The sequence below is a fragment of the Micromesistius poutassou genome, assembly GCF_964030765.1.
Source record: "Micromesistius poutassou genome assembly, chromosome: 14".
NCBI classification, from domain to species: Eukaryota; Metazoa; Chordata; class Actinopteri; order Gadiformes; family Gadidae; genus Micromesistius; species Micromesistius poutassou.
Genome location: NC_140284.1, coordinates 19,164,387 through 19,180,108, shown reverse-complemented (window position 1 = coordinate 19,180,108; position 15,722 = coordinate 19,164,387). Strand labels below are relative to the sequence as shown.

The 15,722-nt window shown below is 44.3% G+C and overlaps 2 protein-coding genes across 2 annotated transcripts in view; both read right to left on the bottom strand.

The window, feature by feature from the left end:
- Positions 1–287: 287 nt before the first annotated feature.
- On the bottom strand, positions 288–8,431 carry arl5a (ADP-ribosylation factor-like 5A). Its single transcript, XM_084478191.1, has 6 exons — positions 8,110–8,431; positions 2,467–2,527; positions 2,164–2,311; positions 1,441–1,524; positions 1,104–1,255; positions 288–973 (listed from the first exon to the last, which is right to left on the bottom strand). Exons 1-6 carry the CDS (start codon positions 8,153–8,155, stop codon positions 925–927), a joined length of 540 nt encoding a protein of 179 aa, XP_084334317.1. The 5' UTR covers positions 8,156–8,431; the 3' UTR covers positions 288–924.
- Positions 8,432–11,043: 2,612 nt separating this feature from the next.
- Positions 11,044–15,722, bottom strand: part of cacnb4a (calcium channel, voltage-dependent, beta 4a subunit) — a gene marked incomplete at both ends in the record, with an annotated part of 7,757 nt that continues 3,078 nt past the window's right edge. Inside the window, 10 exon segments of the mRNA XM_084478273.1 lie at positions 11,044–11,180; positions 11,183–11,306; positions 11,919–12,095; positions 12,577–12,672; positions 12,961–13,112; positions 13,375–13,484; positions 13,640–13,698; positions 15,143–15,211; positions 15,214–15,225; positions 15,646–15,665. Coding sequence (XP_084334399.1) covers positions 11,044–11,180; positions 11,183–11,306; positions 11,919–12,095; positions 12,577–12,672; positions 12,961–13,112; positions 13,375–13,484; positions 13,640–13,698; positions 15,143–15,211; positions 15,214–15,225; positions 15,646–15,665 — 956 coding nt within the window.

The following is a 15,722-nucleotide window of genomic DNA, read 5'->3' as shown; positions in this document are numbered from 1 at the left end:
GGTCAAAAGTTCTGTAAATCATGCTTTTGATTAAAAAAAAATACTTAACCTTGAAAACGCAGAACCTGGATTCGATCCTTGTCCTCACCAGTTAAATCTGCTCTTCACATGCTGGCCTCCTAGTAGTTCCTCTCTCTCCATTACCTCTTTTGAACTCTGACCCTCTTCCCTCTGCTCCATAAAAAGGAGTCTTGCATAAAAAGCTAAACCAGACACTGGCTGACCACCGTGGAATAAAATTATCAACAAAAGGACACCATCAATAAATTATATTTTGATTCAACCCAAAACAGATAAAAACACTTTATTTCACCGTTGGTAGTATTTTTCCATTATGGGCTGAGATGAGGGCATACAGTGCTGTAATTTCACCCACACTCACGGCAAATCTCTATCATAGTCAGCCGTTGTCACGGGAGGATTCCGATGCAGGCACAAGGTCAATGTAAATACTGCACAGAAGACACGGGACGTGTAGGATGTATTACTGCTGTATAAACCAACACAGCCAGTTCGGCAATACTGCAAGGCCACACAGGGCTGGAATTACACAAAGCTAAAGAAAAGGGTCCAGGTAAAGTATCCAGCAAGACGGGTGTCTTGACCTCTGTGTTTCAATGTAAGGAAGAAAAAGAATGTTATTTAAATACACGTCAGTCCTTACTTCCCTCTCTCCAACCAGAGTCCTCCGGCAAGACCTAGTCAGGTGTCTTTGTTCAGAGTGGTAAGAGTTTGGAAGAATTTGCTTCCTCTTCTTTTAAAATAAATAAACATGGAAAGAAACCGAGGTCCCGGCTGGCTGGGTGGTCGAGTCCGCGTCACAGAGAGGTGTCCCGATACGTCCAGCGACCTCACCCCCGACCCCGTGTCCAATTAGGGGAGGAGCTTAAAGAGAGCCAGGGTGTGCAGCGAGGCCATAGTTCATCATCTCACACGCAGCCGTGACATCATCCACTCCAGGCCCTGGCATAACCTGCAGGTGTGGGGTGGGGGGTGACACGGGACAGACAGAGGGACAGGAAAGACATGGTGTGACTTTCTTGTTACTTTTTACAAGACCTTCTGGTTTTGAGGGACACGTGTGCGGTGGGCGCTGTACCCACCCTTCGCCAGTGAGGGCGCAGCAGGCCTGGATGTGCCACTGGTGGTCTTTAACAGAGGTCAGCTGGAGGCTCTGGGAGATCTCAGCCCCAGACATGCAACCTTTCACATCCTGCTTGTTGGCGAAGATGAGCAGCCCGGCCTTCTTCAGGTCCTGGGGTGGAGATAGGGGGGGGGTCACAAGCATCAATTAAGTAACTAGCCTTAGCAAAGACGCTGGAAACGGGACTAAATATTACACATCTGGGCTATACTGCAGGAATGGACCAGAATCCCCTTGTATACAGGTGTGTATTGGACTTTATTTGATGTTATTCTTACTGGTTTACACCAACTTACTTCATGTGCGAGCATTCTGTAAAGCTCTTCTTTGGTCACTGAGATCCTCTCTCTGTCGGTGCTGTCCACAACCACAATCACAAACTGACACACAGGGGAAAAAAAAAACTATTGAATGGCAAAAATACAAATATTAATGAGATCAGTAGATATTTGCATATGACAATAAAAACGTGTTCAATTACTATGGTCTCTCTTCTACAGCTTGAGGAATGAAGTTAGGGTAAACAATGCAATTTTCGCTATAACCAACCAAAGAAAATACATATACATTTCACATGCACTTGCATGCGACTCAAGAACCATCTCTCCTGACTCTACAGTACAGATTCAGATTGTAAACAAACCCACTGTTCAGTAGCGGACGCTGATGATCGTACCTCTGTGTTTGTGTTCAGTAGTAGTGTTAGTAGTGTGTTTGTGTTCAGTAGTAGTGTGTTTCTGTTCAGTAGCGGACGGTAGCTGATGGTCGTACCTCTGTGTTTGTGTTCAGTAGTGGACGGTGATGATGGTACCTCTGTGTTCGTGTTCAGTAGTAGTGTTAGTAGTGTGTTTCTGTTAAGTAGCGTTAGCTGATGATCGTACCTCTGTGTTCGTGTTCAGTAGTAGTGTTAGTAGTGTGTTTGTGTTCAGTAGTAGTGTGTTTGTGTTCAGTAGTAGTGTGTTTGTGTTCAGTAGTAGTGTGTGTTTGTGTTCAGTAGTGTTAGTAGCTGATGGTCGTACCTCTGTGTTCGTGTAGTACGTGTTCCAGGATGACCTTAGCGACTCCTGCCCTCCAATATCCCACATCAGAAAGTGGGTGTTGTTGACCACAATCTCCTCCACGTTGCTTCCTATTGTAGGAGAGGTGTGCACCACCTCATTCATAGAACTGCAGAGTAACAAATTAAGTCGTGTCAGATTATTACACAACATCACAGACAGGACCTTTTCAGATCCTAACTATCAGCAATGCTGACTATGTGTTTCTGCTCATGTGAACACTGCATAAAGGAAATTCATCTGAAGAGATGAACGACTACTTACAATTGGTAAAGAATGGTGGTTTTCCCGGCGTTATCCAGGCCCACGATGATAACCTTGTGCTCTAAAAGAAAGAAATACAGAGACATTCAGAAAACAAAGTACAGCTAACATTCCGCAGTGGCAGATGTTGAGTCCATCTTGCAAGAGCAGAGGATGTGTGACACACCCAACCTCAGTCTTTGTTTTTCGAAAAATTCTCGAGATGTAGAATGCAGCCCAAACAACGGGCATCTTTATGCTTCACACACAAAGCCACCCTTTCCCCCCGCCGCCTTTGCTTTTACTGTAGTGAGGCACTAGTGAAAGAGCACTGTCTCACAGTGTGCTCAGAGCCTTTCACATAAGGGTGATCATAGCATGGTGGCTCGCTCAGACTAAACTATACTGAATACTCCACCACACGCTTCATGGTTTCACTGACCCATTTTTATTGTTCCCACACTGAGGTTTCCCCTGCACGCCGAATCTTTTTAAAGTGTGAAAAGTGAGTGGAATGGTCTGTTGATGTGGTAGTTTATGAGTAATTGTGGCTATTGGTGGTGGATATTTCTGTAATAGCTTGTGCTTGTTTTTGTGGCGAAGGAGGAATCATTTTGATTATTTGGATCAAGAATAGGCTGTTAAAAAACCTCCAACAGCAAGCAAACAGACATTGTACATCCAACAGTAGCAGGGCTAAATACTCTTTCTGCTCCGGACCCAAACTTATGACACCATTCTTGAGGTCAAGAGTGTAAAAGAAAAAAAAGAAAATAAATGATATTGTCTTATGATCCAAAATAAAGCTTTATAAAAATGGTAACATGATTATTTAATTGTTTAGTTATTCTAGTAAGTTGACATCATAAATAGAAACATAAAAGTCATAGTTTAGGACTAAAATGAAGGTTACTCTTTTTTTTTACCTCCTAAATGTACTGAAACGGTATACACAGTTCATAGTGAACATTGGTCTACAGATAAGCACACACAGATCACATATAATAGGCTGCACAAGATAAAGAAAACCTGCAGACACAGCAGGCACAGCTGATGTGGTGTCCTCTGTTGTAACCTGGGCCCCTGGGTCTTAAGCAGCTGGATCTCCAGGTTAAGTTTCCCTTTCAGGTAGGGGTGGGCGATATGGCAAAAATATCATATCACGATTTTTTTCAGGCAGGATCACGATCCACGATCTTATCACGATTCTTTTTCATATGGTTTTTAAGATTATTTTGCAAGTTACTGAACAGTACAAGCTCCTGTTTGACTGCATACTTTTTCGGGTGCTTTCTTTTGAGGTGGTTAAAAAGGTTTGTCGTGTTGCCATCCGACGTGCCACTATGCATATCACTAAATGAGGCTGTGCAATGAAAAACAAAAACGGAATCTGAACCGCAATGACGTGACAACTTAAACAGGAGACAGCAGCAGGAGTAAAGCCTATAGCCTATCTGCAAGATATAAGAATTTCTTAATGTTGTTTGCTAGAAACACCAATCTATCAACTTGATCTGAATCAAGTGCGGCTCTCTTTTTATTCACGATGTTACCTGCGGCGGAGAACACACGTTCGGAGCGCACAGACGGGCCTGGCACACACAGGTATTTGCGCGTCTATGTTGAGAGAAGCGGGTATTTGTTGCAGCCCGTCTCTCTACCAATGCAGCGTGTTGCTGTCAGCGGGGATGACAGCAATATCGCAATATATCGCTCAGGCTGGCTGCTCTGTGTGTTATCCATTTTCGGTAGGATATATTATTTGCTTGATTAGCGCACCTGCGAATGGATGAGATGGCAAACAATAAAATAAAAAGTAAAAACCAAACAGTCTAATCGTAGACTGTAAAAAATGCACTACACAACATGGCACTTTATATATCGATTATATATATTCGAATACAGATGTCACGTCATATTCAAATGCATATTCGAATATCGATTAAAAAGTGACAGCCCTAATGTGAACTTCAGCATCATACTAACAATCTCTCTGTAAAGAGAAAGAGAAAGATTAATCGTTCACAATCTAATATTGTCATATCGCACACCCCTACTTTCACATCACAAGATTAGACTACCCGCAGTTCCGCTACCATGGCGACTCCTGCTGTAAGCCTAACCTGGACCAAACCTAGAGATTGATAGATAGATAATAGATAGGTAGATAACTCCGCCCACGGCTGCAGTGTCTACTCCTTTCTAACTTCCAATTGGTTTATATAATAGCTGCTTTCACATATGGACGTGCATCCGTCTGTTCTCCGTCTATTCTACGGAGGTGCCGTATATGTGAATGACATAGCCTGACGTTGGACCTCCTGAAAAAAAAGACTACCCCCGAGGTAGTATGTTCTCCGGAGGAAATGCTAATTACCTCATATGTGAATGAGCAGTAGGATGTCGGCATTTCACACCAGTTGAGTGGGCGTGTTGATGACGCTTCGGTCTACGTTTGCATGTCATTGAGTGGCACCCGCACCCTAATCGATAATCAGCCTATTGCCTTTTGTTCGCTGAATGGTTTAAAAAATATTTTTATTATTATGTTACACCTTTCCTGCTGTCGGCTCCCAGACCATAGTTGAGGAGCACAGAAGCGACGTTCCGCTCCGTCGATTCTCTCGGGAGTAACTTTGACCGGCAGTGGGTCTGCTTATAGGTTTGAATATGGTCGGAATGAAGCGGCCACCGATTATTGACAGGCTGTGTACTTTATTCTTAGTTTCACTAACTTTACAGTAGGGCCTACACGTTTGCACAGACACAACCGGACTCGTTCATTACCTCACTAAACTGACACACACGCTACCGCTCGCTCTCCTCGCTCGTCCACTCACACACATGTGCTACTCTCGTAACAATTATTATTGACAACAGTTAGCTGAACATTATAGGGTCCCGTCCTTCCACTCCCTGTTTTCTCAGTTAAACACAGAAATCAACTACATTTGTCCCAGTGTTTGTTAGATGTGAAATTAAGCCAAAAAAGACGCTCTTTCATCGATTAATGCAGATTTTGTGGATGTAACGGAATATATGCATCGCTGCAGCAACATTTAAGATGATCGCGATGAGTTCTGCCCGTTTTGCCTGCGTGCTGTCTGCGGTCAAACCAAAACAAACCCGATCCCGCCTCTTGCGACCCTACGTCATATGCCGCCCCTTGCAAGCCCGCCCCCCTTAAGTAGCCAGAGATTCTACTGACACCGATCTCCGTATATCGGGCATCAAGTGTGAATAAGTGTGAATGACCCTCACGGTCGAACCTCCTGCTCCACAAATGCGGAGAAAAGACGGAGGTCATATGTGAAAGCAGCTATTGTCAACAAACAACTCAAATAATTATATTGCAAGCATATTTCAAGTATTTGCCCTAAAAATTTACTTAACATGATAACAGTAACAAAGTCGCCTATATTCCTATATATACACACACTTAATAAAAGTGTAAACCCATGCAATAGGCTGTTGGCTTCAACGAGTCTTGCAGAGCCAGCCTTTCAGTGGGGATGTAGGCTAGTGCAAATAAACAGACTAGTCTTCAACCAATAAAAGCATAGCAATGTCAGCTCAGGATGCCTTTTGAAGCCTGTCATGAGTGTAAAATGTCCAGGTTCAACCTATCGAAGATGGAGTTAACTTGATCATGGAGATTTAAATCAGCTGTTCTGAAACCAAAAATACAGACTAGAGAACGCTTGCAAGAATCAGAGTTCTGGTTTAGGCATAAAACATATCCTAACCTGCTATTTAAACAGGGCCCTGCTACTCGTAATAGGGCCACAGATATTATGACTAAGCAGCCTTACACTCACATTAAGACAAAACAATATACTGAGTGTGTCCTGTAGTATCAGCTTGGTGACAGGGCCTCCGTGTATCTGCGCAGCTGAGACAACAGGCTCATAAACTGAGAAGTAAACCCAAATTGTGTGTGCATCCAAGCAGCATTGGTTGAAGATAGACTCTGAAAAGGAAGTGAAAGCAGCTGCAGCCTGAACCAGGCACTGCTTCACTAAGGTGATCTGCCATGCTGTGCAGCTTTTGTGTTGCACACAGAAGCTATACAGGCCGCTGTTGGAATTATGTCTACTACCATTAGGTCAATTTGCAAGTAGACTTTCTAAAGTGATGAGCTGTAGGATAAGACATTGGCTGAGACACAAAAATTGTACACTGGTCTAATTGTTCACCGATAATCTCATTGTTAATCGATATGCCCAATATTTACAGTAAGGTTCCATCTGTTGAACACTTGAGAAAAAAGTGTAAACATGTAACAAGCTATATTAATTAACTTTTTATATTCTAAAAAGTGTTTGCATAAGCAGTAGAGGTTTTGTTATGTAAAATAGAAAACAGACTGCCATAAATTGCATACATGCACAATTTAAAATATATATATTCCGCTCCATCACAGAATGGCACGACACACAAAAACCGGTTCATGGAACAGACAAACTGTTTAACCAGACGTCAAACACAGCACATCCACAGGCTTTAAAAAATATAATGTAAAAAATGCACAATACTGTAACAATCTAATGCCACAGACTGCTCGTCGGCAGACGACCGCAGCTACAACAGCACATTTTCATCATAGTCAGGGAAAAACTTTTTAGGCACACCGACTGCACATTGAAGAAGCAGTGAAAACCCTGCTTTGGACAAGATTTGCAGTACCATGACGTTCATCAAACTATCAGCGCATAGAGAATAGGGGTATGCACTGCACAGTGACATCCATTCACACTGGACAACTTCTGATTGTTGACTAAATGAATGAACCCATCAGTCAACCACGACGGTAACCCTTCATAAACAATTGTCCAACATGGCAGGCCTCACACCTGGAGCAAAAACTGTAAAGTAAAACAACATTAAAAACTGTGGTTCCATAGTCATGTGTTGGTCAATTATGTCAGACACTGTTAGGGAGACTGAAACGACGTTAAGAAATGTACATACGGACGATAGATTATCTTTGCTAAACCAATCAAATAAATGAATAAAGAAGCCGTACATATTGACATAATACTGTGGGTGGTGAAAACCTGAAGAACCACTAGGTAATCAGTAAATCGTGTAAACTGCCGATGTGGCGGCTGACTAGAATGTGATCGAAAGTGCCACCCTCGTACTTTTCGTAGGAGGACGCTTGGAAGCCGACAGCCCGGATAAGAAAGGTCTCTGTGACAGGACCCACCGGGTAGCGCGGACACCGGAGGATTCCTGTTACAGCTGGGTTCACACTGGCCTATCTGTTTACTGTTTGTGGCTGGATAAGTAACATGAGATCCATTTCAGTTCGCTGGACCTCCACGGCTCTAATTCTAGAGAGAAATAGCGTTAACAATACCACGACTATCAGCCACGGTTCATGGAGTAAACAACTACTTTGAGTCGGTCCAAAAAAAGTTCCCACCTCTTGTGAGATGGACCAGAATTGGCGCAGAATAGCGTAGAGCAATAGTTGAGATGTAACGTTCGTACAAAAGTACGTCGTTAGTCAAAACCCCGGACGACTGATCTGTAAGACATTCAGACTACATTCAGATCTCGTCTCGTTCGGAGCCTCTGGGACCGACAGCGGCGCAGCGGCCTGTCCCGGACCGACCAGACGAGGGCCTCCGAGCATACGTGTACCTACCACTCTCTTACCTTGGTGGTTAAAAAGCCTCCACAGTTTGGTGAACAGTATCCCCATGGCTGGTGTTGGGAGTCACGATGCCAGCTGTAAGACTCGACAGTAGCTAGCTGTTGACGCTACCCGACGATGTCCGTAAGCTAGCCGTGAAGCTAGCTCACTCACACTCTACACCGTAGTGGGACGCAGTGCAGAGGACACGTTTCTTCTCGGTAAATTCACCATGTTCACTTTAAAACAAAAAGGTACACCTCCGAGGAGACATATATTTAAAACGTCACTGTTTTTAAGAGAGCTGTACTGAAATTATGTTGCAACTGCCTTGGATGACACCACCGCGGCCCATCAGCTGGCATTGGGCTGGTTTCTTTTGCGCAGCTGTCAGACATGCGCATGCGTGGTTCAGGATGGGCGGTGTCTTGATCTGAACGCAATGAATATTAATATTATACATTAGTACATGCTACACGGGAACCTCCTAAGATGGCGCGATTTGATTGGTTCTCTATCTCGGGATATTGGGCAATAGTGGGGAATAGCCTATTCCCCACTATTCACTTCGCCATCGGCGAATAATTGTTAATTAACACTAAGCTACAAACCCAGTAAATAATCCATAGCTACAAATAACTACTCATTACACGAGATCATTTCACAGCATATAGAGTTTGTGTATAATGTAGCATCATCTTTATTACTCTAGTAGGTAATAGGATAAGTGGCCCGTGTGTGTGTGTGTGTGTGTGTGTGTGTGTGTGTGTGTGTGTGTGTGTGTGTGTGTGTGTGTGTGTGTGTGTGTGTGTGTGTGTGTAATCATGTGTGTGCGTGATTCTAAACAAGATAAAAAGAGACAGATTAAATTGCAGATCAGGGCAGTTTATTCCATTACAACTGTAAAATGACAACACGAAAGAAAACTCTTCTAATTATCGCATCAGTCCCTTACAGGCAGTATTCAAATATTTTAGAATCATTTCTTGCACTTCAGTTTGCTTGAAACAACAACAGTAGCTACGTTATGCAGGAGAAATCTGAACTTCAGTCTCAAAATCGGTTGAGTTGTTTTTCAATCACTGGCACAAGAGAGACCCATTCTTTAAAAAAAGGAGACTTCCAACAATTATAAGATGACACAATATAAGATATTTCATTCAAGGCTAACACTATTTAATCAGTTGAGAACATTTACATTAAATCACCTGATTCAAAATGCAGGGGACTGATTGGATTTCCATGGTTGCAGCTATTCAAATTCAAAAGACAAAGAGGGCGGAGAAAGATGCAGTGTTCACACAGGCCTTTGTACTTTATCATGGCTATTCATGTAGTATTATCTGTCTCTGTTTACATATATAAAAAATAAACATGATTGAAATGATCATTTGTAAAGATATGAAAGCGGCAAGAATGTTACATAGCTACTTAAAGAATATACAAACAAGGGGCTTAATCATAAAGTATGATAGGGAAGAATTTATTTTTGTGAGCATCCATTGGAAGACAAATCTATGTTTAGGAGATGGATGAGTGGAATGTGTTTCATATAGCTAATCCTTGATACTAAACACATCCAGCATGTAAGGAACTTGTTGTTTCCAGTTCTTGTATGTTGACTCTAATCTAAATACAGATACCAGTCACATGCTAAAACAAAAGGCCACATAACAGATAGCAGTGCTATCCAATGCATGGCCTATGCAGAGACACGTGGTGGCTCCACCCTTCTAGCAGAGGGCCTACATTGACCCCTTTGGTCACAATCCAGTAGAAACTAATGTAAAAAAACAACACTTCACCAAAACTGGACCGTACTTTCAGAACTAAATGTCAAACTATTTCCACTTAAGGCCATGAAGCTTTAGCATTTCAAGTAATGCCATGGCAGCATCCATATTCCCCCTAGGTAAGATTTAGTATGCATGCTACATCGTCTTCATTCATTATCCACATATTTTGAATCTGATTTACTTTTCGGTCATGGTGGATGAGATCCTCCATTTTTCATTTTGTGGCAGTTCTATCCTGACCTGGCTAATGGTTCAAAATGGCACTGAGTGATCCATCTGAGAAAGCATAGCTCTAAAGGCAGCTAGACCCCTCCCCCAAACCCCAGCCCTGGCTCCCGATCCAACATCTGTAAAACGGAAATCATATCACACCAAAGTAAGACTTGTGAAACACTTTGCCTTTTAGCTTTTTTCTTTAATAAAGGCTTTCACAGGATCGAATACACCCATACCCAAGACATTAGCAAACAAAAGAAGGAGCTTAATCACTGACAATGCATTGCGCTCTGCTTTCTACCAGAAACGTGCAAATCGGTTTTACTTTTTTCTTTGTGGCGATAATCACCACTGGATGCTTGATGCTTCTCTGACACTGGCCAGTACCTGTGACCCAGTCTCAGGCACTGGACAGTACCTACAACTGTCCCTCCTGCATGCTACAGGAACAGCTCTGAATACAGCAGTTAAGGTCCGCAAGGGCTAACTAGGTCAGACACGAACTAGCTAGTGCATGTTAGTTTCGGTGACAATATACTTCATGTTGAAGTATTAAAATGTGGTCAAGTGGAAACCTGCCAACAATTCTTGCGCCTGCAGTATTTTCAGGTACATAACACTCCCTTTGTTGACATGTAGTCAAGAAAGGAATCTGTGACCTGAAAATCTATTGGTCTCCAATGCGCCAGCAGGGAGGAAGTGTTTCCCGACTGAAAGCAAGAAACTACGCTGCACAAAAATAAAGACAAAGATCACGGCGGTCCTCGTAGAACCAGAACCAGATGAGTAGCGGCCAGCGTTCCATCGCCGCTACAGCATCACAGCAGCCCCCTCGGTCAGCTTCCCTGGTTAAGAGAGACGGCGGAGACGGCGCCTTTCGCTGGGGGGTTGGGGGGGGAGGGGGTGGGGGGGGCTGGGGAGCGGGGTCACGTCGGGTCGGCCGTCTCAGAGCCTGTGTCTCGAGTCCTGGTTGAAGTCTCCCGGGGAGCCGCGGTTCCTGTGGGGCTTGTACGAGTCCTGGTAAGGGTCCTGGAGGTCCTCCTCCACCAGGGGGCAGTGCTCCCGGCTGTGCTGCGAGCCGAGGACAGGCGGTTGCGGTTCTTCCGCATGCGTTCGTTGTGGTAGTTCTCGTCCGCCGGCATCAGGCTGCGGCGCTCCACCGGGGAGACGTCGCCCGCCGCGTGGTTGCTATTGCGGTTTCTCTGCGCCTGTACCGGGAGAGAGAGAGAGAGAGAGAGAGAGAGAGAGAGAGAGAGAGAGAGAGAGAGAGAGAGAGAGAGAGAGAGAGAGAGGGAGAGGGAGAGGGAGAGGGAGAGAGAGAGAGAGAGAGAGAGAGAGAGAGAGAGAGAGAGAGAGAGAGGGAGAGAGAGAGAGAGAGAGCGATAGAGAGAGAGAGAGAGCGATAGAGAGGTACAAAGTTCAAACATTTGAACTGTACAATTGTGTATTCTTACAAAAATTCTTACACAGATGTGTAAGATGACTGAGGCGGCACTTTAATTTAATTGAACATCATGGGATTCACCTGCTATGATTATCAGTAATAAGCCAAAGTATACTCAAGATATTTAGCGATTTGAAAGTGAACAAAACTCAAACAGCAAACGTAACACTAATAGAAATATGTTTGAATTCACCACGCTTGTTTCACTTTCTCTACAGTACGCTTGTTTATTTCCTCCTCTGATCCAGTCACCACAGACTCTGACCCAGATGACTAAGCAATGACTAAGAGGACTCTGTGACAACGGTGCAAAGGAATGGCTTCCTCCTACACCAAAGCCGGCGCGAGGAGAGAGGCCCTGCCGGGTGCAGCTCACCTGCACGGCCGTGGGGTAGGGCGACAGGGCGCTGGAGCCCAGAGTCCGGCCCAGCAGGGGGTTGAGCGGCGTGCTCAGGGAGGTGTGCGTGGCGCGCCAGTAGGCCTCCAGGTATTCTGCCAGGTGCTCACACGCGTCCTCCAGCTGGTTCTCGTCCAGAATGATGTCAAACATCTCCTGTGGAAGCGGTCCACAGGTTTTGTTGAGTGTTATTATAGCGGTCGGGTTTAGGATAAGGGTTTAGGGACGGAGAGGTGCTTATAGGACGTCAACGGCAGTGTTTCGGAAAACCCAGATTAATTGTGATTTTTGTTACTTTATTGTATCCTTATCTTATCTTGTTTTGAGGAGAGTGCAAGAAGATGAAGGTGTGGCAACAGGGTGAAATCGTGAGCGTTAACTTTGAAATGATGCGACAATATCACTTATTAAAACAGCAAAAATGTGTAGGCTTTTTTTTAAACTCATTTTTAACTCAAAATAAATAAAGAATGAAAAAGAATTTGATATGAAGTGCACCTCAAATAAATTGACCCAAAGCCCAATTGACCTGGGAGGGGAGAAGAACTGAGAGGTAGGGAGAAAGAAGAAGTACAAATACATAGCAGGAGCAGAAATAGCATATATATATATATATTATATACTATAAAAAACATACTGGAGGGCACTGAGCTAGCTTGTCCGCGGCCACCAGCTGCACATTCAGATGTTTGCTTTGGGACTTCCCCCTGGATTTGATGAGCCGCTGGAGAACCTGTTGTGTTGCACACATATGAGGAAGGAAACGATTGAAAGAAAAAAGTGTGTTTCCAATGAAGTGGTACATTCCACAGACATGAGCCACATTGTTTATGTTTTGAATTGTTCCTCAAGGTTGTTTTTTTTCATTCCGGAAATGAACTGCAATCTGTTGACAAAGCATGCTGGATTCTAATTGACTGACAAGGCACAGGCCCTGTATCAGACTCTAAGCCCGGTTTTTCTGCCAGAAGAGGGCAGTGTTTCGACCAGCGTTGCCAGGGTTGCTCTATATGTTACGTACCTTGGGTGAGGAGACTTTAACATGGACGATGATGGGTGCTAGTGAGGTCTTGAGGAGCTGCGTGGGGTGGTTGATGGTGTCAGCGTCAAGCACCACCAGCTGTAGAGACCGGGCCAGCTCAAATATTCGTTCAATCTCACTCTGGACCTCCGCTGCAAAATAACAGTATTGTAGTGTTTTTTTCAATATATGAAGTAGTGTCTTAAAAGGCACTACAGACAACATTCAATACTGTCCTTTTTATGTACTCCAGCAGCAACCGTATGACTATATTATGCTAAATCTGTTGTTGCACAAAACTAGAGCTAAATGGTTTTCTAAAAAAATGGTGACACATTTTCTAGATGAGATGTGATCATAGAGCTGCATGCATGTGGGAAGGAGCCAATGGCCTGAGCTTGGAGCATGTCTTACCTAGGCTGGAGCGAGTGTTGGATCTTTCTATGATGGCCCTCTTACTGGGGTTGTTCAACACAGACCTCTTGGCCAGGGATATGTCAGCCGTTACCCTGGTGATGGATATCCTGCCCCCCAGAAACAAACAAACAAACATCTTCAGCTCAAGCGATGTAACGTCACCGGTCTGCTCGTATGATGACATAAAGGACAAAACAAAGGAGAAGCTGATCCACCTGATCCTGACAAATGAGGGAAGATCGCTCAGCTGGGGGCCACTCACCTCCCATCAAACCTGTGCTTCAAGAAGTCAAACAGAGCCTTCTGCATCATATCTGTCACCTGAGGTAACGCGTGAGAAAAGAGAGGAGCGAGAGAAGGGTGGCGGGGAAGGAAGAACAGAAAACAACGAGAGAGAGAGAGTTAATTCAAATAATTAAACATGATCAAGTATGTAGGTTGTAGACAAAGCAGTAAAAACACGTAAGGCAGTAGTACAAGGGCAGAGTCCTACTAAAAGCCTCCTACTCCCTGGGTGCGGTCTCGTGGGCCGCGGTGGGTAGGGCAAAGCGAGGGGATAGACTTGGTGGGGGAGGCCTCGTATTCCCTCTGCTGACACGATCCATGCTGGCTTTATGACTTACACCAAATCACTGAGCCCACTCAGACACACACACATACCCTACTGCCTTGCACTGAATGATTCCTCCTGGCGACACTAAACGATGGGACTGCCACCTACAGTGAGCCGCTCTGACCACGGTGATGTACCTTACATACAGGCCTTATATACAGGCTTTGGTCATGTCTCAAGCACAGGGAGAGCTATGCATTATTAGGTAGGTTGTTTAGTTCAAAACACATTCATGTATTTTTTCCTCTCTCAATTTTTATAATAGTGTGATGATTATACTAATATTAATTATAATGGTGTAATTAATTAGGAGTGTCTGTCAAGTCAAGAGATTACTCCATGAAGCCATGACAATAACAACAGGTTGATAATGACATCTCTATTACTGTCCATCCCGATCATTTAATTATTGTTATAATTAATGGAGTACCATCCATCCATACATCCATCCATCCCACTATTTGCGCCAACCTCAGAGCGCAGTATACATTTATTTTCTGTTTCTAATTTCAAACCATGCTCCAACTTTTTTTTTTTCTTGTCTTTTTTTCCTTTTTTTTCCTTCTACTGACGTAGTTTACCCAGAAGGTTGTTGCCACGGCAACACCAGAAACGGGCGATGAGGACTGTGATTCCATGACGACTGACTACCCCCCAGCCCCCCCCCCACCCCCCCCCCCGCCCCCATCCCACCCCTCCTTTCTCTGGCCTCTTTTCTTGCGTCTTGTGTCTCTCCGCTGGTAATTGATTATTGACAAGTGTTACATCGGGAAGGCATCACTTCAGCGGGGACTCATCGTCTCTAAAGGAGCCGATGGTAACGGCGGAGACGCTGGCGGCCCGGCGGTGGACATGAGCACCGACACAAGCCTCGGTGAAGCGCTGGAAGTTCGTCGCCTCAAGACTTATGTAACGCAGCGGCTACAGTATGAAGAGTGGATTCCTTTGGAGCTGGAGACGCACCACAGGGGGATACAGCACAACGTCACCCCCGTGTGTCAGGAGACGAGCACCGACAGCACATGAGTTTCATCGCTCTGCGGTCGCTATGACGTCCAGTTTGATGTTTGAGGACGAGGACGGTGGAGACTTTAAACTGCCGCTTGACCAGATTTGGGTGGGGGGGGGCTGTGGGGGTTCACAGGTTCTTACCTCATAGCCTTTCAGCGAGGGTCCCACCAGGACAACAGGCCTCATGGATGGAACCACATCATAGGGGGGGGGACGTGCTCAGTCTAGAGTGGGACACACACACACACACGCACACACGCACAGCACGCACCATCATGCGGGCACACAATTTGGACATAATGGTCAATTTGGATTGAACATTAATATGACTAGTTGTAATAGTATTAGCAGTAGATGCACTAGTTGTAATAGTAGTAGCATAGTAGTTCACATAGGCCAGAATACATTACTGTAGAAAAAACGTATTTAGTCAGATTTATGAAACACATCCAATTAGCTTATAGACATTATTATAGACAGAATATACATTTATAGTCTCTAAATCATCTATTTCTTTTCAGGTGATTCTCTTACTGTCAAAGTGTCAGGATACACTGTTCCTCATAACTTTTATACTAAATATATTAATACTAAATATATGATATTATTATAGTAAATAATAGTAGCATTGTAGACATACATACCACTTTCTGTTTCTGCTTCCCTGCAAGGAAGAGAAAATAGGTTCTGTCAAAACACATGAAGCGTGACTCTTCGCCCC

What these genes read in the sequence shown, in the direction of transcription:
- arl5a (XM_084478191.1), bottom strand. Translation starts at nt 8,155, where the DNA reads ATGGGGATACTGTTCACCAAACTGTGGAGGCTTTTTAACCACCAAG. An exon ending in GAGGCTTTTTAACCACCAAG is followed by an intron (nt 2,528 to 8,109) that starts GTAAGAGAGTGG and finishes TCTTTCTTTTAG; the next exon opens with AGCACAAGGTTATCATCGTG. An exon ending in CGTACTACACGAACACAGAG is followed by an intron (nt 1,525 to 2,163) that starts GTACGACCATCA and finishes CCTGTGTGTCAG; the next exon opens with TTTGTGATTGTGGTTGTGGA.